Source organism: Urocampus carinirostris, chromosome 20 (genome assembly GCF_059441175.1).
Source record: "Urocampus carinirostris isolate Australia breed hairy pipefish chromosome 20, RoL_Ucar_1.0, whole genome shotgun sequence".
Taxonomy (NCBI): Eukaryota; Metazoa; Chordata; class Actinopteri; order Syngnathiformes; family Syngnathidae; genus Urocampus; species Urocampus carinirostris.
In genome coordinates this window covers 12343199-12368239 of record NC_142368.1, presented here as the reverse complement: position 1 = coordinate 12368239, position 25041 = coordinate 12343199, and the positions used below count along the sequence as shown (strand labels likewise).

The following is a 25041-nucleotide window of genomic DNA, read 5'->3' as shown; positions in this document are numbered from 1 at the left end:
ATAGAATTAATATCACAGGATTCTGATACGCTCACATTTTAGCAGGCGTGCCGTTAAAGGGACAGTGTATAATATTGGATGACGAGATGTCGCTTGTATCGTGTCATGCGACCGAAAACGAGTGCTAAAAGGTTCAAGGAAGAATCCGACTTGAGGAGACCCAACGTGACAGAGAGAAAAGAAAGAAAAAAGATGAACATTTAGGAAAGAGAAAATAGAAGAAAGAAGAAAACAATGAGAGAAAATATATAAAAAAGAAGAAACATATGGAAAAAAGACAAGTGAAAAAACAAATAAACAGAAAAAAACTAAAGAAAAGACAGAAAAAGAAGAGAAAAGAATACGAGTAGAAAAAGAAAGGGGGAAAAGAAAAACATGGGTAAAAGAAAAGTGAAACAAAAAACAAAAGACAAAAACAAGGAAAGAAGAGAAATTAAAAACTGACTGGAAAAAGAAAAAAAAAGAAGAGAACAGAATAAGACAAGAAAAAAAAAGGAAAAAAGAAAGACATGGATAAAAGAAAAGTGAAACAAAAAGAAAAAAACAAAAGACAAAAACAAGGAAAGAAGAGAAATTAAAAACTGACTGGAAAAAGAAAGAAAAAGTAGAAATAGGAAAAGAAAAAGGCAACAAGTAAGAAAATTAAATAAAAACAAGAAGAAAGGTTAAAAAAAACAAGGGTAAAAAGAGAAAAAGAAGGATAAAATAATAAAAAGGAAAAGGGAAAAGAAAAAGGACAAAAAAGAAAAGAACCAGGGTAAAAAGAGAAAAAGAAGGATAAAATAATAAAAAGGGGAAAGGATAAAGAAAAAGAACAAAAAGAAAAAGAAAGAACAAGAAAAATAAGGAAAACATGAAAAACAAATAAGAAAAAAGAAAGAAGGGAAGAAAAAACAAAGGAAAGGGGAAAAGAAAAGAGAAAAAGAAAGAAAAAGGGATAGAAATAAAGGAAAAATATAGCAAAAAGAAAGAAAACAGTGAAAAAAGAGCATCAAAAAGAGGAAAAAACAGAAATCCTTTCTTTCCTCTTTCGATTTTGAATAAACGGTATCGTCATTTCATGGAACCCATTTGAGTCGGGTCAGGGCTCATAACCGGGGCGGGTCGGGGGCTCCGACCAGATTCCGTCCACCCTTCTTTTCAACCTCCGTTTTGGGAGCAAAAGACGGGCCCTCCCTCCCACAAAGACAGGAAACGAAACAGGAACAGGAACGCCGGGGAAAAAGGGATTTCCTGTTCTGTGAGCAGCCATCGACACCCTGAAAGCTAAACTCCAGCGTGCGGAGTTTGAAGTCCAGGTTTTCTTGGAAATTACTTCTGGTTGGCGCGTCTGGGAAGCGTCTGGCTCATCAAAAGGAGAGAAGAAGAGCCGGTGGCCATTTTTTGCAGGAAGTCGCGAGGCGGAAAATGGAAGGGGTGTCCGAGTGGCTCGCTCTTCTGTGGCTTTTCTCTCTCGGAGATTGTCTTCCGCCCACCCAGGTCAGAATTTCGCATTTGAGAACACCGGCAACATCTGGAGTTTGAGTTTTTTTCGGAAACAGATGTTTGTCATTCTTTTGGGTTATTCGCCACAGTGCCCCCTGTGGGTGGTCGAGGTCCCTGCGGACCTGTTCCAAAACTCCGCCTCTTTTAGCGTGACTCCGCCTCCGTGTTCCATTTTTTTTTTATTGGGGTCACTCCAGGGTTTGCTGTCTTCACGACATACTCTGCGGTTAAAGTGTCATATTTGGTGCCTCCTAGTGGTAGAAAATATTTAAATTCAGTTAAAATACTAGGCAAAAACACATGTACTATCATATCAATTTTAATTTTTATAAAAAAAAGATAGTTGGAGAAATGTGTAAGTCGCCGCCGTGTTTAGCTGGCATCTTGCTGCTCCGCTGTGCTCTCGGTACTGATTTTCATTAGACAATACTGTTACGGTTGCCATGGCGCCCAATTGGCCCCGCCCAGGTGGCGCCGGCTGCAGCTTGTTGACAGATTGGCTTCTCCACTATTTAAACCCTGTCCTGTCGATCCCCTTTTGTCAGTCCGTCTGGGAATCTCCGTGTATTCTCGGCAGGCCTTTTTCGACCCTGACTCACGCCTGTCCCGTTTTTTGCTCCCGTTTGTCTCTGGCTACGACTGGTTTTGATCCCGACCGCGTCTGCTCTCCCGTCTTGGCTTACGACTCGTTTCCGACCCTGATCACATCTGTTATGCCCAATTTCGTTGTCACATTATGTTAACCCATTTTGTAACAATGACAATAAAGGTATATTCTATTCTATTATCCCGTTCTGGCTTACGACTCGCTTCTGACCCCGACCACGTTTTTGCTCTCCTGTCCCGGCTAGCGACCCATTTTTTCCGTTCCCGACACCGCTATCGCTCGCCACAGAAGATCCACTTCAGTGTTCGGATCACAAGCCGAGTACGAGAGCGAAAACCGGATCGTGGGCGCAGCCCTTCCTCGTTCCTTCAATAAAACTTGTAGTAAACGTTACGCGAGTGGGTCCTGTTTCCGTCTCGGTCCTGACAAATACAGTGTCGTCTAGTGGTCGAAAATTACACAGTGTACCTTTCAAGTATTACAATAATATTTTGTAGTATTTTAGTAGGGTTTTCTTTGTAGTTTGACTGCAGTTGCATTTTGTAGTATTTCTGTAGTATTTATGAAGTTTTGTATTATAGTATTATTGCAGTTCTCATTTTCTGGTGTTATGATCATATTTTTTGTCGTTTTATTATTGTAGTACTGTTGAAGTTGTATTTTTTTAATTCTAGTATTAGAATAATATTTTTGTAGTATTTTAGTAGTTGTTTTTGTAGTTTTTCTGTAGTTACATTATTGTAGTATTTTTGTAGAATTTATGAAGTTTTGTATTATAGTATTATTGCAGTTCTCATTTTTTAGTGTTGTGATCCTATTTTTTGTCGTTTTATTATTGTAGTATTTCTGTAGTTGTGTTTTTTTTAATTCTAGTATTACAATAATATTTTTGTAGTATTTTTGTAGTTTTTTGTAGTTTGGCTGTAGTTGCATTATTGTAGTATTTATGAAGTTTTGTATTATAGTATTATTGCAGTTCTCATTTTCTGGTGTTATGATCATATTTTTTGTCGTTTTATTATTGTAGTACTTTTGTAGTTGTATTTTTTTATTCTAGTATTACAATAATATTTTTGTAGTATTTTAGTAGTTTTTTGTAGTTTGGCTATAGTTGCATTATTGTAGTATTTTTGTAGTATTTATGAAGTTTTGTATTATAGTATTATTGCAGTTCTCATTTTCTAGTGTTGTGATCGTATTTTTTGTCGTTTTATTATTGTAGTACTTTTGAAGTTGTATTTTTTTAATTCTAGTATTAGAATAATATTTTTGTAGTATTTTAGTAGTTGTTTTTGTAGTTTTTCTGTAGTTGCATTATTGTAGTATTTTTGTAGAATTTATGAAGTTTTGTATTGTAGTATTATTGCAGTTCTCATTTTTTAGTGTTGTGATCGTATTTTTTGTCGTTTTATTATTGTAGTATTTCTGTAGTTGAATTTTTTTATTCTAGTATTACAATAATATTTTGTAGTACTTTAGTAGTTTTTTGTAGTTTGGCTGTGGTTGCATTATTGTAGTATTTATGAAGTTTTGTATTATAGTATTATTGCAGTTCTCATTTTCTGGTGTTATGATCCTATTTTTTGTCGTTTTATTATTGTAGTACTGTTGAAGTTGTATTTTTTTAATTCTAGTATTAGAATAATATTTTTGTAGTATTTTAGTAGTTGTTTTTGTAGTTTTTCTGTAGTTACATTATTGTAGTATTTTTGTAGAATTTATGAAGTTTTGTATCATAGTATTATTGCAGTTCTCATTTTTTAGTGTTGTGATCCTATTTTTTGTCGTTTTATTATTGTAGTATTTCTGTAGTTGTGTTTTTTTTAAATTCTAGTATTACAATAATATTTTTGTAGTATTTTTGTAGTTTTTTGTAGTTTGGCTGTAGTTGCATTATTGTAGTATTTATGAAGTTTTGTATTATAGTATTATTGCAGTTCTCATTTTCTGGTGTTATGATCATATTTTTTGTCGTTTTATTATTGTAGTACTTTTGTAGTTGTATTTTTTTTTATTCTAGTATTACAATAATATTTTTGTAGTATTTTAGTAGTTTTTTGTAGTTTGGCTATAGTTGCATTATTGTAGTATTTTTGTAGTATTTATGAAGTTTTGTATTATAGTATTATTGCAGTTCTCATTTTCTAGTGTTGTGATCGTATTTTTTGTCGTTTTATTATTGTAGTACTTTTGAAGTTGTATTTTTTTAATTCTAGTATTAGAATAATATTTTTGTAGTATTTTAGTAGTTGTTTTTGTAGTTTTTCTGTAGTTGCATTATTGTAGTATTTTTGTAGAATTTATGAAGTTTTGTATTGTAGTATTATTGCAGTTCTCATTTTTTAGTGTTGTGATCGTATTTTTTGTCGTTTTATTATTGTAGTATTTCTGTAGTTGAATTTTTTTATTCTAGTATTACAATAATATTTTGTAGTACTTTAGTAGTTTTTTGTAGTTTGGCTGTGGTTGCATTATTGTAGTATTTATGAAGTTTTGTATTATAGTATTATTGCAGTTCTCATTTTCTGGTGTTATGATCATATTTTTTGTCGTTTTATTATTGTAGTACTGTTGAAGTTGTATTTTTTTAATTCTAGTATTAGAATAATATTTTTGTAGTATTTTAGTAGTTGTTTTTGTAGTTTTTCTGTAGTTACATTATTGTAGTATTTTTGTAGAATTTATGAAGTTTTGTATCATAGTATTATTGCAGTTCTCATTTTTTAGTGTTGTGATCCTATTTTTTGTCGTTTTATTATTGTAGTACTGTTGAAGTTGTATTTTTTTAATTCTAGTATTAGAATAATAATTTTGTAGTATTTTAGTAGTTGTTTTTGTAGTTTTTCTGTAGTTACATTATTGTAGTATTTTTGTAGAATTTATGAAGTTTTGTATCATAGTATTATTGCAGTTCTCATTTTTTAGTGTTGTGATCCTATTTTTTGTCGTTTTATTATTGTAGTATTTCTGTAGTTGTGTTTTTTTTAAATTCTAGTATTACAATAATATTTTTGTAGTATTTTTGTAGTTTTTTGTAGTTTGGCTGTAGTTGCATTATTGTAGTATTTATGAAGTTTTGTATTATAGTATTATTGCAGTTCTCATTTTCTGGTGTTATGATCATATTTTTTGTCGTTTTATTATTGTAGTACTTTTGTAGTTTTATTTTTTTTTATTCTAGTATTACAATAATATTTTTGTAGTATTTTAGTAGTTTTTTGTAGTTTGGCTATAGTTGCATTATTGTAGTATTTTTGTAGTATTTATGAAGTTTTGTATTATAGTATTATTGCAGTTCTCATTTTCTAGTGTTGTGATCGTATTTTTTGTCGTTTTATTATTGTAGTACTTTTGAAGTTGTATTTTTTTAATTCTAGTATTAGAATAATATTTTTGTAGTATTTTAGTAGTTGTTTTTGTAGTTTTTCTGTAGTTACATTATTGTAGTATTTTTGTAGAATTTATGAAGTTTTGTATCATAGTATTATTGCAGTTCTCATTTTTTAGTGTTGTGATCCTATTTTTTGTCGTTTTATTATTGTAGTATTTCTGTAGTTGTGTTTTTTTTAAATTCTAGTATTACAATAATATTTTTGTAGTATTTTTGTAGTTTTTTGTAGTTTGGCTGTAGTTGCATTATTGTAGTATTTATGAAGTTTTGTATTATAGTATTATTGCAGTTCTCATTTTCTGGTGTTATGATCATATTTTTTGTCGTTTTATTATTGTAGTACTTTTGTAGTTTTATTTTTTTTTATTCTAGTATTACAATAATATTTTTGTAGTATTTTAGTAGTTTTTTGTAGTTTGGCTATAGTTGCATTATTGTAGTATTTTTGTAGTATTTATGAAGTTTTGTATTATAGTATTATTGCAGTTCTCATTTTCTAGTGTTGTGATCGTATTTTTTGTCGTTTTATTATTGTAGTACTTTTGAAGTTGTATTTTTTTAATTCTAGTATTAGAATAATATTTTTGTAGTATTTTAGTAGTTGTTTTTGTAGTTTTTCTGTAGTTGCATTATTGTAGTATTTTTGTAGAATTTATGAAGTTTTGTATTGTAGTATTATTGCAGTTCTCATTTTTTAGTGTTGTGATCGTATTTTTTGTCGTTTTATTATTGTAGTATTTCTGTAGTTGAATTTTTTTATTCTAGTATTACAATAATATTTTGTAGTACTTTAGTAGTTTTTTGTAGTTTGGCTGTGGTTGCATTATTGTAGTATTTATGAAGTTTTGTATTATAGTATTATTGCAGTCGTCATTTTCTAGTGTTGTGATCATATTTTTTGTCGTTTTATTATTGTAGTACTTCTGTCGTATTTTTTTATTCTAGTATTACTGTCATATTTTTTAATTTAAAGGGACAGCGTGTAACTCCTAAAAAACTTTCATTTAGTAAAAATACACAAAATATTGATTTGAATACTAGGCAAAATTCTTAAGCATTTTATAAAAAAATAAAATAAATCATAGTGGAATCCCTACCTTAAGTCGCCGCCATGTTTGTCTGCCACCTTGCTGCTACGCTGCGCTATTGGCACTCGTTTTACTTCGCATTAGACAACAGTGCCCTCTGGTGGTGAAATATTAAACTCTGGGGCTTTAACGTGAATTACAAGTAGTATATTTTCTGAAGGTTTTCTTCGATTTGGGATTAAGTTGCATACTGAGCTTTTTGTGTATCAGTTTTCTTTTCCAGAGGAGAGAAAATTCCGAGGAGACGTTCCCGACATTCTTCCCACTTCGGAGACAGAACCGACGAATCCGACTTCGGACTTCGAAACCTCCTACAACTATGTTTGTGTGTGTTGTTGGAATCGCGCGTGTTAAAATCTTGGTCCGCGGGCCGACATTGGCGTGCCGTAGCTTTTGCTTGTTCTTCCTCTCTTTCTTTTGTCTTTCTTTTGTTCTTTCTCTCTTAATATTTCTTTAGTCCTTTCTTTCTTTCTTTTGTCCTCTCTTTCTTTCTTTAGTCCCCTTTCTCTTACTTTTGTCTTTTCTCTCTTTCCTTCACATTTTCTTTCATCCTTTCTTTTTTTCTTTTGTCATTTCTTTCTTTAGTCATTTTTTCCCTTTTTTTGTCCTTTCTTTCATTCACTTTTTCTTTCGTCCTTTCTGTATTTTGTCCTTTCTTCCTTTAGTTCTTTTTCTTTCTTTTGTCCTTTCTTTCTTTCTTTCACATTTTCGTTTGTCCTTTCTGTATTTTGTCCTTTCTTTCTTTAGACCTTTTTCTTTCTTTTATCCTTTCTCTCTTTCTTTCACATTTTCTTTCGTCCTTTTTGTCTTTTGTCCTTTCTTTCTTTAGTCCTTTTTCTTTCTTTTATCCTTTCTCTCTTTCTTTCACATTTTCTTTCAACTTTTCTTTCTTTCTTGTGTCCTCTCTTTATTTAGTCCTTTTTCTTTCTTTTGTCCTTTCTCTCTTTCTTTAACATTTTCTTTCGTCCTTTCTTTCTTTCTTGTGTCCTTTCTTTCTTTAGTCCTTTTTCTTTCTTTTGTCCTTTCTCTCTTTCACATTTTCTTTCGTCCTTTCTTTCTTTCTTTCCTGTGACCTTTCTTTCTTTAGTACTATTTCTTTCTTTTGTCCTTTCCCTTTTTCTTTTTTCCTTTCTTTCTTTCTTCTTTCTTTAGACTTTTCTCAATTTCTTTCGTCCTTTTAGTCTTTTCTTTTGTCCTTTCTCCCTTTTGTCATTTCTCTTTTTTCTTTCCTTTGTCCTTTCTCTTCTTCATCTTTTTCTCTTTTTTGTCATTTCTCTCTCTTTCTCTCCTTTGTCCTTTCTGTCTTCATCTTTCTCTCTGTTTCTCTTCACTTTTTCTTTTGTTCTTTCTTTCTTTCTTTTTATCCTCTCTCTTTAGACTTTTCTCACTTTCTTTTGTTCTTTTAGTCTTTTCTTTTGTCCTGTCTCCCTTTGTCCTTTCCCCCTTTGGTCATTTCTCTTTCTCCTTTCCTTTGTCCGTTCTCTTTTCCATCTTTCTCTCTTTTTTGCCCTTTCTCTCTCTCTCTCTCTCTCTCTCTCTCTCTCTCTCTCCTTTGTCCTTTCTGTATTTTTCTTTCTCTTTGTTTCTCCTCACTTCTCTTTTTCGTTCTTTCTCTCTCTTTATTTTCCTCTCTTTTTGATTGAACAAGTGTGGCCCCTGTGAGTATATTTTTTTTTGTCTCTACCACCCGGCCCGCGGGCCAAAATGAGTTTGACACGACTTATTCAAACCATTAAAAGCAAAGACACGAAAGCTTTCCCTTTTCAAACGAGAACCTTGCCGGGTTGTGGTTGTACAGTGTCCAGACTGGCCGGGATGGACCAGGCCATCCACAAGCTCAACGTGGGCCACTACACTTTGGACGTTAGCATGGCGCAACTCGTCGAGCGGCTAGCCAGGATGGACGGTAACAAGCTAACGCTAACGGCTAACTCGTTTCCGGCTTCCCTGACGTTCTTCCTTCGTCGCGACAGCTAAAGTCTCAGAGTTGGAGGACAAAATCCGAGAAGTCTACCAACACAGTAAAGACAACCGCAAAGAGATGGGAAGACTGGAAGGTACGCTAGGTTTCTTTTTTCACAATTTTAGCTTTGTAAGCCTTGTTTTATCTGGAAAATGCTAGTTGCATAAAATGGAAACCTTTAGTAGACACTCAAAATAAGGAGAGAATACATCAATAGCATTCAAGCTCACAAGGAGAACATGAGAGGACTGTGCCAAAATCTGGCTCAAAGGACCAATTATTAAGTTTGTAGTTTGACGGATTCAAAAGAAGGAGAGAAGACTTCAATCAATGTTTAGATTTCAAGGAGAAGAACTGTACAAAGAAATCACAAAGGAGTTAAAAAGATTTCAGCTCAAACCACCAAATGTTGAGTTTATAGTTGAGACAGTTGAATTAAGGATATAAGACATCAATGAGTTTTAAGCTTGCAAGGAGAACAAGAAAAGACTGTGGGAAAAACCCTCAAAATGTCCATCATCGGGTTTACTCAACCTTTTTAAAGTTTATAGTTAACAAACTTAAAACAAGGAGAGAAGACATCAATGAATTTGCAAGGAAATGTAGAAAGGACCGTACGAAAATAACCTCAAGATGCAAAAGTTCCGGCTCGAAGGACCAATTGTTAGGTTCGTAGTTAAGTAGACACTCAAAATAAGGAGAAAAGACATCAATGAATTTCGAGTTTTGTGAGGAAAACTAGAAAGGACCGTACAAAAAAAACCTCAAGATGCAAAAGTTCTGGCTCGAAGGACCAATTTTTAGTTTCGTAGGTCAGTAGACACTTAAAATAAGGAGAAAAGACATAAATGAATTTCGAGTTTGCAAAGAGAACAGGAGAAGACTGTACAAAACCCCCTTAAAGAGGCGTCAAATCCGACTCCAATGAGCAATCGATGAGATTATGGTTTAGTAATTACTAGAAATCAATATATTTTGAACTTGAAAACAGTAGAGGACTGTACAGAAAATACCTTAGCATGCCGAAATTCCAGATATTGACTGTATAGTTGATTTAAGATGCAAAACTTCCGGCTCGAAGGACCAATCGTTAGGTCCGTAGGTTAGTAGACACTCAAAATAAGGAGAAAAGACATCAATGAATTTCGAGTTTGCAATAAGAACAGGAGAAGACTGTACAAAACTCCCTTAAAGAGGCATCAATTCCGGCTCCAAGGACCAATCGATGAGATTATGGTTTAGTAAATACTAGAAATCGATATATTTTGAACTTGAGAACAGTAGAGGACTGTACAAAAATACCTTTAAGATGCAACGATTCCGTCTCAGCACGCACTCCAACTCTCCGAACGGTGACTGTTTTCAGGTTGCCAGAAGGGTTTGCGTCTGGGCTACAAATGCTACCTAGCGTACCAGACTTTGGAAGACTACGCCGGAGCTTCCCGCAAGTGCCTGGAACGTGGCGGTCGGATGGCCATGCCGCGAGACCGCCGGGAACAGGAAGCCCTGGCAAACTACGCCAAATCCTTCTTCCGCGCGGGCGAGCGGCGTCCCGTGTGGTTGGGGATCAACGATCTGGCCCGGGAAGGGAGCTACGTCTTCGAGGACGGCTCGCCCGTTTCCTATTTCCAGTGGCGCCGCCACTTCCTGTCGGGCCAACCGGACGGCGGCAAACGGGAAAACTGCGTTGCCATGGCGTCGGACGACGGGGACTGGTGGGATCATTATTGCCACAGGAACCTCAACTACGTCTGCCAGTTTGATGACAGGGTGGCGCTTTAGCGCCAGCTTGACTTTGACGCGCTTAAAGGGACGGCGCCAGGGCGGCCCTGTGGGCGGCACGGGGTTTCGGGATTCGGCCGGGGGCCGCGGCTTGAAGACCTATCCCGTGTTCCTCATCCTCTTCTCTGAATAAATATAGATGCGGAACATCTAAGCCAGGGGTGTCAAACTCATTTTAACCCGAGGGCCACACGAAAGACCAAATATTCTCTCGGGGGCCGGACTAGTAGATTAAAGAGAATGAAAAAGAGAGAGGGTGGGACAAACAGAGAGAGAAAGGGAGAAAGAAAGAGAGAGAGAAGAGAGAGAAAAAGAAAGAGAATGTGAGAAACAAAAGAGATAAAAAGAGAACGAGTGAGAGAGGGGGAGGTAAAGAGAAAGAAAGAAATACACAGAGAATTAGAAAGCGAGAAGGAGAGAAAAGAGAAGGAGAGAAAAAGAGAAGGGGAAAGCAAGAGAAAGAGGGAGAAAGAGAAAAGAGAGGGAGGGAAAGGGAAAAAGGAAGAGAGAGAACAATAAGGTAAAAAGACACAGAGAAAGACAAAAAGGAACAAAGAAAGAGAAAAAGAGAGAGAAAGTAAAAGGGAGAGATGGAGAATGAGAGAAAACAGAGGAAGAGAGAGAGAGAGAGAAAGAGAGAGAGAGAGAGGGGTAAATACAAGTACAGTGTTTGTGAGAGGCAGCTGGCTTTGGCCACATCAAGTGGACATATTTCAACATGCAGCTTGTTTTTCTCTTGTGCTTCCCTCAGCATTGTCTCGCGGGCCGGATTCAATCCCTTAGTGGGCCTGATCCGGCCCGCGGGCCGCCTGTTTGACACCCCTGATCTAAGCCTTCTATTGTTTGGATTCACTCAGTACCTAGATCGTAAATGTAGTAAATGTGTAGTATTTCTGTAATATCATTTAGTACAGGGGTGTCAAACTCATTTGAACTCGGGGGCCACACGATAGAACAAACATTCTGTCGGGGGCCGGACTTGTAGATTAAAGAGAAAGAAAAAGAGAGATAAAGAAATAAGAGAGAGAGAGAGGGGAAAGGAGAGAGGGTAGGACAAAGAAAGTGAAAGAGAGAGGGAGGGAGAGAGCGTGAGAAACAAAAGAGATAAAAAGAGAAGTCGTAAGAGAGGGGGAAAGAAATCCAAAGAGAAATAGAAAGACAGAAGGAGAGAAAAGAGAAAAGAAACCGCGAAGGGTAGGAATAGAGAAAGAGAAAAGAGAGAAAAGGAAAAAAGGAAGTTGGAGCAAAAGAAGTTAAAAAGACACAGAGAGAGAAAGAGACAAAGAGCAACAAAGGAAGAGAAAAAGAGAGACATAGAGAGTGAAAGAGACAGAGAGTGGGAGAAAAAGGGTGTAAAAGAGAGAGAGAGTGAGAGAGAGAGAAAGAAATACAAGTACAGTGTCTTTGTTCGAGGCACCTGGCTTTGGCAACATCAAGTTGACAAATTTCAACCTGCAGCTTGTTTTTCTCTTGTGCTTCTCTGAGTGTTGTCTCTCAGGCCGGATTCAATCCCTTAGCGGGCCTGATCTGGCCCGCGGCCCGCCTGTTTGACACCTGTGATTTAGTATAATCTAATATATTACTTTTGTAGTAGTACATTTGTTTTGTAGTATCAATGCAGTAGTATTTTTGTACTATTTATATAGCAGTATTTGTGTCATTATTCTGTAGTATGATTTTGGTAGTATATCTGTAGATCAAATATAAATGTTAGGCCCCTGTTTTAAGGACTATATTTGAATATTTTGGTAGTTTTACTGTTCTTATATTTTTGTAGTATTACTGGAGTGAGATTTTGGTCGTATTCCCGTAGCAGTATTTTTGTAATACTTCTGTAGTAATATTTCTTTATGACAGTATAGCTAAAGTAGATTTCTGTTTTTCCCTTTCAGAATAAAACGCAAAGACAATCAAAATAATATGTTTAGGGCCCTGTTTGTAAGCACTAAATTTGCTTTGTAGTCATTTTTTAGTATTACTGCAGATTGATTTATGTATTATTACTGTAATATTATTTCTTCCTGATAGTATTTTGTATTGTATTTTTTTCTTTTCAAAACGGAAGCAAAATAGTATACTGATTGTTGACATTTTGCCGTTACAGGTACTTAATTTTGGTTGCACCACATAATACAGCGACATCTAGTGGTCAAATATTACACTGTTTCCCTTTAAATCAATCTTTAAGAAACCGTTGAGAAACAATTTTGATGATGACCTACTCGAAAACGACAATATAAATGTCGCCCGGCGCATCAATGACGTCATATTCACGCGACAAATAGCTAAAAAATGGCCGCCTCTGAAATGGATAAAACAGGCTTGGTTTTTACTGTATTCCCCCTCCTACTTATCTATTTACATGATATAATCATTTTGAGTTACTTGACAAAAATAATCTTTCAATATTTAGTAAACTAGTTTCCTGACTTTTGCTCGCTATAAATACAATTTGTACATCTTGTTGTGTGCACTTATCCCCACTAGAGGTCAGACGTGACTTCAAAGCACTCTTCAGAAAAATAGATACCGCTAACAATTTCTAAACCAGACGGTCGATTTAAATCAAGCAGATAATTGAACAGTTCGGGTTCTTAAAAGCAGAAAGTTCTTTCAATAATAATACCGTGGCCCAACTGGTGAAAATATTCTTTTAAAATACACAAGTCTTAAATAAAAAACGAAAAGACAAACAGCTTCCATATTTACGTCAATATTTCCAGTTTGTCGTCGCATCGGAAGTGACGTCAATTGTTTGACGGACCATCAAGAGTGATGCAGTGCTATCAAAATCCGGCAGGTGTCCCTAACGAGTCGCTGTGACATGATAGATAGATAGATAGATAGATAGATAGATAGATAGATGGATAGATGTCCAGATATATGTCTAGATAGATATATGTCTAGATAGATAGATAGATAGATAGATAAATAGATGTCTAGATAGATGTCTAGATAGATAGATAGATAGATAGATGGATAGATAGATACTTTATTCAGTATGTTTGGCTTATAATATTTTGGTATTGTATTCATTCCTAACATGTTTATAAATCTCAGATTTGATATTAAGACCGTTTATGTTCCAAACGAGGCTAGCTAACTCGATTCTTTAAATCTGATTCGCCAATCGTACTGTCAATCAATCATTATGGCACATTATTCATCCATCCGTTATCTGCACGTTTATCCTCAGTAGGGTCGCGGGGGTTCTGGAGCCCATCCTGGCTATCTTCGGGCAAGGGACACCCTCAACTGCTTGCCAGCCGGTCGCAGGGCACCCAGATAAGGCAACTCACTCGCTCAGTCACACTTAGGGACAGTTTAGACAGGCACAGGGAGAACATGCAAACTCTGCATGGGGAGGCTGCGTGCTTACAACCCATCCACCCTTTTTTAAGAGACTCATAATAGAATCAAAAGCAATTAAGAAATTCTAAAAATGATTTTTACCGTAATGACGTTATCTTCATTGGTGTTTGAGAACTTTACCAAGAATATTGTCATGCTTTCAGCCCCAGTGTGTAATATTTGACCAGTAGATGGCACTAGATAGTGAGGACCAGTAACACACCGCATAGCGTGGCAGCAGGATGCCGGACAAACATGGCGCCGACTTGAGTGGGGATTCCACAGTGTAAAAGACATACACATTTCTCAACCTATAGATAGAAATTAACGGTATAATAGTTCAGGTTTTTTTGCTTAGTATTCAAATCCACGTTTTTTTTTACTGAATGAAAAGTTTTATTTGTACTCTTAGGAGGCACTAAATACTACACACTGTCCCTTTAACTTGTGTTTTTACCGCTTGGAATCTGATTGGCCATTCGTACTGTCACTCAAGTAGTATGGTACGTTGACTGCCTTCAGCAAAAAAAAAAAATGTTTTGAATTGAATTATTTTCATTAACCCCAAAGAAGTGAATTAAAGTTGTTTAGAAAAACGAATATTTTTGAATTTAGGACATTATTTGCAAAAGCTTTTGAGAAGGTTTTTATCCAGAAAATGATCATCATATCACTCGTGACCTCGGCTGTCACTGCATCTAACGTGATACGAGTTTTTGTTAGATTTATGAAGAAAGTCAATCAACAATCAATAATTTGAAATGATTTTAGGTCTGATTGTGTCAAATAACTTTGGTAAAATCGACGGTTACAGTATTTCAACTTGGGCGTCGAAGTGGACAAATTCCGACAGCCCGTGAAGCCACCATCAGCTTCATTGTGGCCCTGCGGAGCTAACGCCGTCGCTGGCGATTTGATGGCTGCAACAACAGCGGCAGCTGCAGCTTTTTCTTTCTTATTTTTGCACTTTTATCCTTCTATTCATGGATTAGCATCACTGCGGATTCATCCCAGCTCGTTTTAATCGGGTAAGATGGAGCATTTGATGTCTTTCGCCTCGTGGTGGTGAACTATCCAATCAATGACTGCATTGATCTCCTTTTTCTTTAATGTTTTGTTTTTTTGGGTGGTTGCGTGTAGCACTTGCATGTCTATTAAAGCGGGTGAAGATTTTGGGACGTGGCACAAGTGTTAAATGCACGCCGCTTCGGTCGTTGGAAGTACAGGATGAACCCACTTGCAAACTAGTTAACTAGTCGTGTGTATAAAACGGTTTCAATGACTCTATCTCCCTTTTAATGAGCGATATTTTTGCTTTCCTTAGCGATTGCGTGTCTATGTTCTTTCCTTTTTATCGCTGCAGGCTTCGTTGTTTACCACAAGCCCCCTCCCCCCCTACAGTGCTCCCCCCATCAGCATCAGCATCCCCTTTGGCCAACGTTTTTGAATTGTTACGGTATTGAGATACATTTTTTTCACTTTGTCATACTTTCAGGTCATATAGGCAACACATGAGTTCTCTTCTCACCGGGTAGCTCGGGAGTGTCAAACTCATTTGGAATCAGGGTTGGGTAGGGTTACTTTAACTGGATTACTTTCAGTTACTTTTGGATTACTCCAATACCAAAAATGCTAAAAAAAGACAAAAGAAACTAAATATGAATAAAATGACTCCATTTTGTGCAGGCTTGGGGAGTAACGGAATACATGGAACGGCAAAAATGATGTTGGCAAGCTGTTTGGATTTATTTTCATTTTGTTTCTGTCGCATTTGATGTTAGTTTTGCAGGAGATCAAAGAGATAAAAGCCCGGAAAGAAAGCTTACCACGTGTTGAGTCATCATTTTATTCATATTTAGTTTCTTTTGTCTTTTATTAGCATATTTGGTATTGGCGTAATCCAAAAGTAGTTGAAAGTAATCTAGTTAAAGTAACCCTACCCAACCCTGTTTGGAATGGAAGACTAAAGAGAAAGAAGAGAAGGAACGTGAGAAAAAAGAGGGATAAAGTAAGAGAGAGGTGGAGAAAGATAGATATAGACAAGTAGAATAAGAGCAAGAGGAAGAGGGGAAGAGATAGGGGGAGACAGAAAGGAACAAAAAGAGGAAGAGAAGATAACAGAAGAGAAAGATGGAAAGAAATGGAACAAGAGAGAGGGAAAGGAGATATTTATGAAAGAATTAGACATTATTATTTATACACAGGGGCAGCACAGCGGTGCAGTGGTTAGCGCGTGTGCGGCACAGTTCTGAGGTCATGGGTTCAAATCCAGCTACCAGGCTCCCTGTGCTTGTGTGGGTTTCCTCCGGTCTCTCCGGTTTCCTCCCACATTCCAAAATCATGCACTTCAGGTGAATTGGCAGGTCCAAATTGTCCCTAGGTGTGAATGAGCGAGTGAGTTGTCTGTCCCTGTGTGCCCTGCGACTGGCTGGCAACCAGTTCAGGGTCTCCCCTGCCCACTGCCCGAAGATAGCTGGGATGGGCTCCGGCACCCCCGCGACCCTACTGAGGATAAGCGGTGCAGATGATGGATAGATGGATAGATATTTATACACATGACATACTGGGATCCGCTGCGTACGCCGAATTTCTACAGCTAAGTGACAGACGTCACATCAGACAAAGTCGAAGGCCAGAAGCTCACCATATTCTCTCAAGGAAAAAGAACCAACCTAACAGCAGCGTCTTAAAAACACTTACTGTAGAACAAATAACTTTTATTCCGGTTCCCATTCATCCTATGCACGTTGAGTTGATGGTGAGGCTGCCCGCATGCAGTTATCCATCTCAAACATTTCTCCAAGTTAGTTTTTGGCTCAGTAAAAGGGACCGACCTCACCCCTAACTAATACACTGCATAAGTGTGTGGATCCCATGTGCGTTGTTTGTGATACAAAGATGGCCGACCTAAATCGGCAGCCGCGAGCTGTGGTCTGCCTCGCGTTCCGATTGTCTGAAGACAAGCGCTGTCGGAAGTATATATTTCAGTTGAATGAAAGGTTTTATTGTGATTACACAAAAGTAAAACAAAATTGGAAGTCTTCTCCTTCCAATGTAAGAAAGCAATTTAGAGAGCGTCCGGCGAGCTGCGCGCTAGGATCGGGTGTCCTCAGAAGAAGACTGATCACTGCGATGATTGAAGTTTCCTCCGAGTCATCTGTTTCATAGCTAATGGACCTGACGTTGGCAAAAGCGAGATACAGACTTCCCTTAGAGTCCAATTTAATTGTTACATTTATTTTCAATGTAACGAGCCGCTAAAAGCTAGAGGTCGCAATGCCTCTTAGATTGCCTACAAAGGCAGCACACACCTGCTGTTTGACTGACAGCTGAGACTAGCCTATCAAAGTCGTGCACACAGTCACACCCACCCAGAGCACCCTACCTAATCAGTTCCTGCTTTCCACAGAACACAATACGTTGATATCAATGACAATAAAGCTAAAATGAATTCGATTCAAATTCTGCAAGGGAGTGAACCAAAAAATAACTGAAGCACCAAGTAGCGAGAGGACTTTAAATTGTGTGGAAGTTGATCTCGATCTGGCGTCTGCAAATCTTTGCTTAAGCCGGGCCCGTAATCCTCAACTTTCTTCAATTCCACCGGAAAGCTAATCCAACATGGGAAAGATTTCACTTCTTCTTCTCCCTCAAACGTCTTAATCCTCTCGTCTGCAAAACGCTGGACAAGAAAGCCAAATTGTAAAATATTGTGGCTTGTATGGGCAGCACGGCGGCGCAGTGGTTAGCGTGTGTGCGGCACAGTTCTGAGGTCATGAGATCGAACCTCCTGTGTGGAGTTTGCATGTTCTCCCCATGCTTGCGTGGGTTTCCTCCGGGCACTCCGGTTTCCTCCCACATTCCAAAAACATGGATGTCAGGTTAATTGGCCGGTCCAAATTGTCCCTAGGTGTGAATGAGCGAGTGCGTTGTCTAACTCTATGTGCCCTGCGACTGGCTGGCAACCAGTTGAGGTTGTCCCCTGCCCACTGCCCGAAGATAGCTAGGATGGGCTCCAGCACCCCCGTGACCCTACTGAGGATAAGCGGTGCAGATAATGGATGGATGGATGGATGTGGCTTGTATAAGTAATCAAAAGTCTCATTTCTTTGTGATAGCCTTAATCAGGAAATGCCTCAAAGGACTGCACAGGTTACAATGACACAACAACAAAAAAGACAAAATACATGACAAAAGATAAAATATACAATGATAAACACGGCAAAATGAATACAGAATTAAATACACTACAAAATACTTGACCAATAACTTGACAAATTACAACATTTTACACGATAAAACACATGACAAAAAAATACGGCAAATGACAACATCCACGAGAAAATACACGACAAAATACAGGACATAACACTCGACGAAACATACGACAAAAAACAAAACTGTTACCTAGATGACTCATCTCATCTCATCTCCGCACTATAAGGCGCACTGGGTTATAGGGCGCACCCCGAAAAAATAGTTTTTGGTCCTATATTTGACATACATAAGGCGCACCGGATTATAAGGCGCTACAATGGGAACGTCGACAAAACAGTCAGATAGTTCAGTCAAACTTATTACCCCCTTAACATTCCGAAAACTTGCAAAGAAGTAAATACGTGTCGAGAACACGTGCGGATGCGGTGTCCGTACGATGTCACTCAAATGCATCATTCCAAATATCATTCGGAAGGTTAAAGTCTTGGGATTCAAGAAATGCCAACCATTCCTTAGTTTCTATTTTCTTTTTCGCTCGCATCTTTACTGTGCATATGACAATAAACACTTGGAATTCAGTTTAATTTAAAAATAGACACTCCATTCCATCCATTATCTGCACCGCTTATCACAGAAACATCGAGTTCAGTCTCAAACAAGATACAGGGAAAATATATAGCCGAAGTAGCTCACCGAAGTCGTTGTGTTCAATAATAATGTGCAACCATGGTCCTCTTATATCCGTGAGTTTAGTAAATCCAGTAGAATAAAATATTTACAAATACAGAATAGTAAAAAATGCTTTCTCTATGCCGTCAACCCAATGTGTGATTCACATTCATCTTTTTCGGCCAATTGCAGGCTTTGTTTTGTTGCTTTATCCTATGCCAGCCTGTAAATGATAAAAAGGATCCGCCCCCTTTACCTCCAATTAACTTTAGCCAATAGTGATCGATTCAAATGATGATTGACACATTGGTTAGCCAATGAAACGCCTGTAAATAAATCCCAGCATACACGGCGGACTACTTGGCGTTCGGGGAACATCCAGTCGGCGGCTGCTGCATTAGTTGCAAGACTTTGCGACTTAATATTGATCCATAAATAAGGCGCACTGTATTATAAGGCGCATGGTCAGATTTTGAAAAAAATAAAGGCTTTTAGGTGCGTCTGTAGTGCGGAAAATACGGTACATATGTGTTGTCCTTACGGCAACCATTTTTGTTGAATAAATAAGTTACTATGTTTAAGTTGAAAAATATAGTGGAGTAATACTACTTCCAGGATATCCCTGTCACTTCCTGCTCCTAATCTAGTTATCATTGATAGTTACACACAGGCTGAAAGGACAATTGCATGTTTTAATCCGTCTCCATCCATGTCAAAGGATGAAGAAGGTAATGTCGCTAGTTTCTAAGTGTTCAGATGACGTATAAACGACTTTATTCTGTAATAGTTTTGAACGATGTTAAGTTTACATACTTTATTGTCGTGAACTTATTGGCACATGGACTCAATGCATTGTCATGTACTTTGCAGTTTTCCCCCTTAGCAGAAGGAATTAAAGCTAGTTACACGTCCACTGTAGTCACGGTCTTAGCTCGGTGTCATATCCATGATACTACACCATACATTTGGAAACATTGATGTATTCCTACATTTATTTCTACATATAGCCGAATGGCTCCTCCCTCGTAACCACTGTGATATCGCCACGGCAACGTGAATTTGCACGATTTTGACTTGATTAAAGTGCAAAAAAAACGGGGAGCAAAGCCAGCTTTTGTGCTTTCAGTTCCTGTGAAAAAGAAGACAGTGTCTCGTGGCCGTGGCTTTTCTTTCCATTTTAAATCTCTCTCATTTATCTTTTTTTTTTCTCCCTCTAAATCGTTTTCATTCTATTCCCCCATTTTGGGTCTTCAAACTATGGCTTTCTACTTCAATGAGTGGACGTGAAGAAATGGAAATCTTGTAAGCTTTTCGGCACCTCCTGGATGGAAAGTTTCAAGTCAAGACTTCCCAAAGCGCTTTACAATGTGCTTCACATTTCCCAATAGCGGGCTATAGCCATGTAAGGCACTAACCTGCTTATTGGGGGCATTAGGGGTTCAGTGTCTTACCCAAGGACACCTCGACATGTAACGGATTCGAACTCCGATCTCTTGATCCCAAGACGAGCGCTCTACCTCCTGAGCCACTGCCGCCCGATGATGATTTCTGCAAATCTTTTAAACACATTCAGTAGCTTGGATTGGAAAAATTGACTTTTTTAGACATCACTAACGATCAACATGAAACACGAATGCCATCTAGTGTTAAAAAAAAACAACTTTAAGTATTTAGAATACAAAGTTCCTGTGGATCCTTGAAGTCTTAAAAGGCATTAAATTCTTTATTTTTGAAGAAAAGGCCGTAATTGGCATTAAAATGTCTTAAATCCAATTTTAGAACGTTTTGGTAAAATTCATCAATTGTCCATAAAAAATTGGTGATGACTATAGCAGTGTTATGTTTTACAGTTCTTTTGAATCAATAGTTATCTGCCATTTTTGACAGAGGATCCATGAAGTACTATAAACCAGTGTTATTCAACCTTTTTTGAGCCGGGGCACATTTTTTACATTGGAAACATTTTGCGACACACCACTGACTAAAAATGTTATGCAATGACAGTGAACAGTATGTTTAAATACAAAATAATCTATAATACCAACAGTTTTTACACCACAGACACTTGACAATGACATAATATTTGCAGAAAATGATTCATAAATGTTTTATAAAATTGGAAAAAGTGCCATTGGATAATTTCTCACGGCACATCTAGTGTGTCGCGGCACAGTGGTTGAAAATCTCTGCTATAAACAACCTTTTTATTTTTTGTTTTCATCTGGAAAACTTTGGAGAGTGCTATGTTTTCAAATGGACTCAAATGTCAATAAAAAATAAAAGACATTAGTCTAAAATTTCCTGTAATTCATGTTGGGTTTTGTTTTGTTTGTTTCAATTGTGTTTTTCTTGTTGACTTGTGTCTTAAATTTGATTTCAAAAGGCATTACAAAAAGTCTTGAATTGTACTTGCTTTCAGCTTTAGGAAGCCTGTCATAATTCTGAGGGGATCTAGATTAGAAATAGCTAAAAATAAGCGACAATTATTGTGAAATATGAAGAGAAAGATGTACTTTTGTCAATAATGACTTACATGAAATACTCATGACCAATGTTCCCTGTAATTTTCCTTACTGGTCTGAGCGTTCACACAAAGTCAGTGAGCAATGCTTGAAACAACAGTGAACAACAGCAATCCCAAGTGTGGCAAGATAATTAATTATCAAGCATGTCCAAAACTTGACATCAAGTTACATTCTGCCGAGTTTCCGGCAATGCAAAATTATTTTTCTCTTTTGAATGAATTGACTCATGTATTGCAAAGGTTGTACGGCCTACAAACGTTTTTTTTTTTTTTACAACAATTCTTTCACTAGATTTCCATTTCTTTTTTTTCCTGGTATCTTTTGTCGCATAATACTAACATTTTTGGGGGCTTATTTAGTCGGTTGCACGATACAGAACTGTATTTAATCACATTTTTTAGTGGAAGTACAATGTTGGCAACCAGATTGACTTGGTATAATTGGAAATTATTTGAATGCAACACAAACTTTTTCTTCTTTTTCCCTGTTTTTTTTTTCATTTTTTTAAATCCCTTTTCAAAAAGTCTCATTGTGTTTATCATTTCCGAGCTGTTACTTTTTTCCTTTGTTTCTTTTTTTCTGTTTTTTTTTCTGAAATTTTCCTTCTTTTTTCTCTTCCTTTTTTTTTTCTCAGCTTTACACTACTTTTTCATTTTGGTATTTTTTTCTTTTTGTTCTATTCCCCCTTCCTTTAAGTCATTTTGTGCATAATTTTACATAATATTTGTTCATGTTGGGATGAAAGAAGCAAAAACAACCTGAAGAGCCGTTTGGGACCCGAAAGAGCCGGTTCCTTTTAGTGAGCCGAGCCGAAGAAGCTGGTTCTCAAAAAACTTTAAAAACTCACACACGCAGCTTAGAGGGAACATTGCGCTGGATAGATTTCTTTGTGCGCTGAGAATGTGCAGGCAGTGCGCGATTGCGCACGCGCGCAGCTTAGAGGGAACACTGCTCATGACATCTTGTGGAATCTATAGACCATTGTTTGACTCACTGGGGGGCTTTAAATCATAAATAACTAAAAAAAAAAAAAAGAGGTCAAATACTGTGAATCTAACCATCAAAACCATCACGAAACACGACAGCATCAAGTGGCCAAAAAAGGACTTCAAAAATGGGTGCAAAATTGTTTCACTCACCTTTTAGCTGCCTGTTTTAAGAGGCTTTCAACGATATATTATTTTAAAAAAAATAATAATTTCAATTGCTGTGAAAAAGGGGGGAAAACCTGCCTTTATTCGACCACTTTACCTAAATGAAACACTAATGGCATCCAGTGGCAGAAAATGACGCAACCTTGTCTGCCGCCAATATTTCCCTTATCTGCCTTATTTGACCTCCCTCTCGACGGCATCGTATTTATCTTTGGACGAAAAATGTGGAGATGAGGGATGGCACGGAGGCCAAGCTAGCGAGCTCATGTCTTATTGAAGGGGACGATGCATAATGGACATGGTCTTTGTCCCCGCAGGGCTCGTGTTGTCTTTTGCCAGCTAACGAAGAAATGTGGAGAAAATAAAGATCCTGACAAGGAGGAATACAAGGTACCATATAAACATTTTGTCCGTTTGAGGACAGCTAACTCGTGTTTTTTTGGTTGACTGTTTTATGCTGGCTAGTTATCCAAGGCACTATGCTAGCGAACAAGCATGCCGTTAATACACTTGTTGGTTGGCTTGGGACATTTTATATCAAAATAAAAGGTTTGCATTCTTGAGCATTGTTACGTCGATGATTGTATCTATTTTTTTTCCCGTTCTATTGTTTTTTTTTTATTGTTGTATTGTTCAGTCTATCATACCGTCCATCATTCTGTCCGTCACATTGTCTATCATTCCAATTATTGTATTTCCATCGTTCTGTCCACCATTCAATCTAATGTACTGTCTATCGTACTGTAAATTTCGGACTATAGAGCGCACCTGATCATAAGCCGCACCCACCACATTTTAAGAGGAAAACCGATTTTGTACATACACAAGCCGCACCTGTGTATAAGCCGCACGCGCCCACATTTAAACATGTAACACAAACACAAAATTAACCCAAACCTGACTTCAAGTCCAGCGATTGAAACTAAATGTCCTTCATTAAAGTCCACAGTCCAAAAATCACAGCCGGCAAAATGAACGGAAAATGATACCGGTACTTAAGGTTTGATGCAGACCTGCAGAGTCCGGGTCCCGTTGAAAGTAATCCAAGGAAAAAAGTGTGGGAAAAATATATCAGATGAACACATTTACTCACGCAACTCCTTTTTCTTTAACCAACTTTTTACCCCTTCTTCTTTCCTTGTCTGTCCCTCACCTTTAGCGGTCTACACTTAAACTCGGCACCCCGCATTTGTTAGGCCCCTCATTTTTCGTTCACCCGTGCAAAACATATCAGAATAAGTGTCTTAAATAAATACAAATAAATACATTACAAAAATATACAGTTGCAAATTTACAAAGAAAGACGGTACACCGAGAGAGTTTTCAAAGCTTTAATAATAATAATATAGCTTTGACAGGGCAGTTAATGGTAGCAACACTCGAGCGCCGCTAGCGGCTGTTAGAAAAATTACATAAATTGGCCGCATCACTGAATAAGCCGCAGGGTTGAAAGTTAGGGAAAAAAGTAGCGGCTTATAGTCCGGAATTTACGGTACAGTCTATAGTTTTGTCTATCATACGATAGACAGTATGTCTATCATTTATCGTACTAATCGTTCATCATTCTGTTTCTTGTACTTCTATTGTTCCGTCTCTCACACTGTCTATTGTACTATTACCTATTGGTGTGAAAGTGTGTGTGAATGGGTAAGTGTGAAGCACATTGTAAAGCGCTTTGCGAGATCGTCATTGAATTGAAAAGCGCTATAGAAATGCAGACCATTCACCATTTATCATTTTTAGTGTTCATCATACTGTCTATCATTCTTTGTTGTACACTTATTGTTCTGTCTCTCAAACTATATATTGTACCATCTATCATTTTATTTATCGCTTATCATCCTGTCTGTTGTATTAACATCGTTTTTTTCTATCGTATCCTTCATCGTACCATCTGTTGTGTCATTTATAATTTTGTCTATCGTTCATTGTACTGTCCATCGTATCGTCTATTATACCATTTATCATGCAGTCTATCGTACTGTGTATCTTTGTCTTTTATACAGTCTTCTTGTTCTATTGTTCATTGTACTGTCTATCGTACTGTCTATCAGTCATTTTCTGTTGCATTGTTCAGTCGTTTGTTAGAGCTTGTGCTTTCTTTCAGGCTGTATTCTGATTGGCATGAAATCAATTTTTGTCTCGTGTGGCCCACGCGGCCTACACCTTCATGCTAACTAATGTGGCTAGCCTTAAAACTGCATTGGTTTTGGATTGAAATTTCCAGCTTGTTTCATTAGTCGACTTTGGTTGAGAGCATTGTTTTTTATGTTTTGTGTAGGTGAACTCGGGTGCACGTAGATAGCTTCAAGATTTGCTAACTGCCCTTCAAAATAAACCCTCGACAAAATGACCGAAAGTGATTATGAAATGCAAAAATTGCCGCAATCACATCAGCTGACCTGGGCGAATCCATTCCGGGTCGCCGTCTTAGAAGAAACTTCAGCCGGCACGGCAACCTTATAGTGGAATCTGAAATCCGCTCGCCACCCAGGCAGTCGCATTCTCTTGTGACACTTTGATTGTGGAACTTTTGGTTTCCGAGCCGGCGGCGGTTCTTCTTGGATTTGGCTCAAAACAGAGTTTTGGTCGGCCGGTGGGGTTTCTGGGATATTTCGGGAACTGGGCGGGGCCGGAATCTCTCAAGTCGTCCGCTTCCAATTGGACATTTTTGGAACACCAAGTCGGTCACTGTAGTCTTGGACTTCTCGGGAATGTGGTAAACTAGCAACGCTACTGTCAAGATGGACGAAGCCCTCAAAGGCGACTCACAACTTGGATGAAAGAAAAAAAAGTCATTATTCAAAT

General features: G+C 37.4%; 2 protein-coding genes and 1 long non-coding RNA gene across 3 annotated transcripts in view; 2 read left to right on the top strand and 1 right to left on the bottom strand.

Moving 5' to 3' along the window:
- The first annotated feature begins 1209 nt into the window (after positions 1 to 1209).
- Positions 1210 to 10470, top strand: clec11a (C-type lectin domain containing 11A). The gene is made up of 5 exons (XM_088325512.1): positions 1210 to 1479; positions 6782 to 6896; positions 8370 to 8477; positions 8545 to 8628; positions 9901 to 10470. Exons 1-5 carry the CDS (start codon positions 1408 to 1410, stop codon positions 10314 to 10316), a joined length of 795 nt encoding a protein of 264 aa, XP_088181638.1. The 5' UTR covers positions 1210 to 1407; the 3' UTR covers positions 10317 to 10470.
- A 4041-nt stretch (positions 10471 to 14511) lies between these two features.
- LOC148346272 (tyrosine-protein kinase Fyn-like) overlaps positions 14512 to 25041 on the top strand; it is a 26947-nt gene continuing 16417 nt past the window's right edge. Inside the window, exons 1-2 of the mRNA XM_088324444.1 lie at positions 14512 to 14695; positions 22551 to 22623. The gene's annotated coding sequence lies outside the window, so the exon portion shown is untranslated. The remainder of the gene's footprint in view (positions 14696 to 22550; positions 22624 to 25041) is intronic.
- The window catches only part of LOC148346270 (uncharacterized), a 25496-nt gene continuing 24051 nt past the window's right edge, over positions 23597 to 25041 (bottom strand). The window contains exon 8 of the long non-coding RNA XR_015848204.1: positions 23597 to 25007. This is a non-coding gene — a long non-coding RNA (uncharacterized LOC148346270). The remainder of the gene's footprint in view (positions 25008 to 25041) is intronic.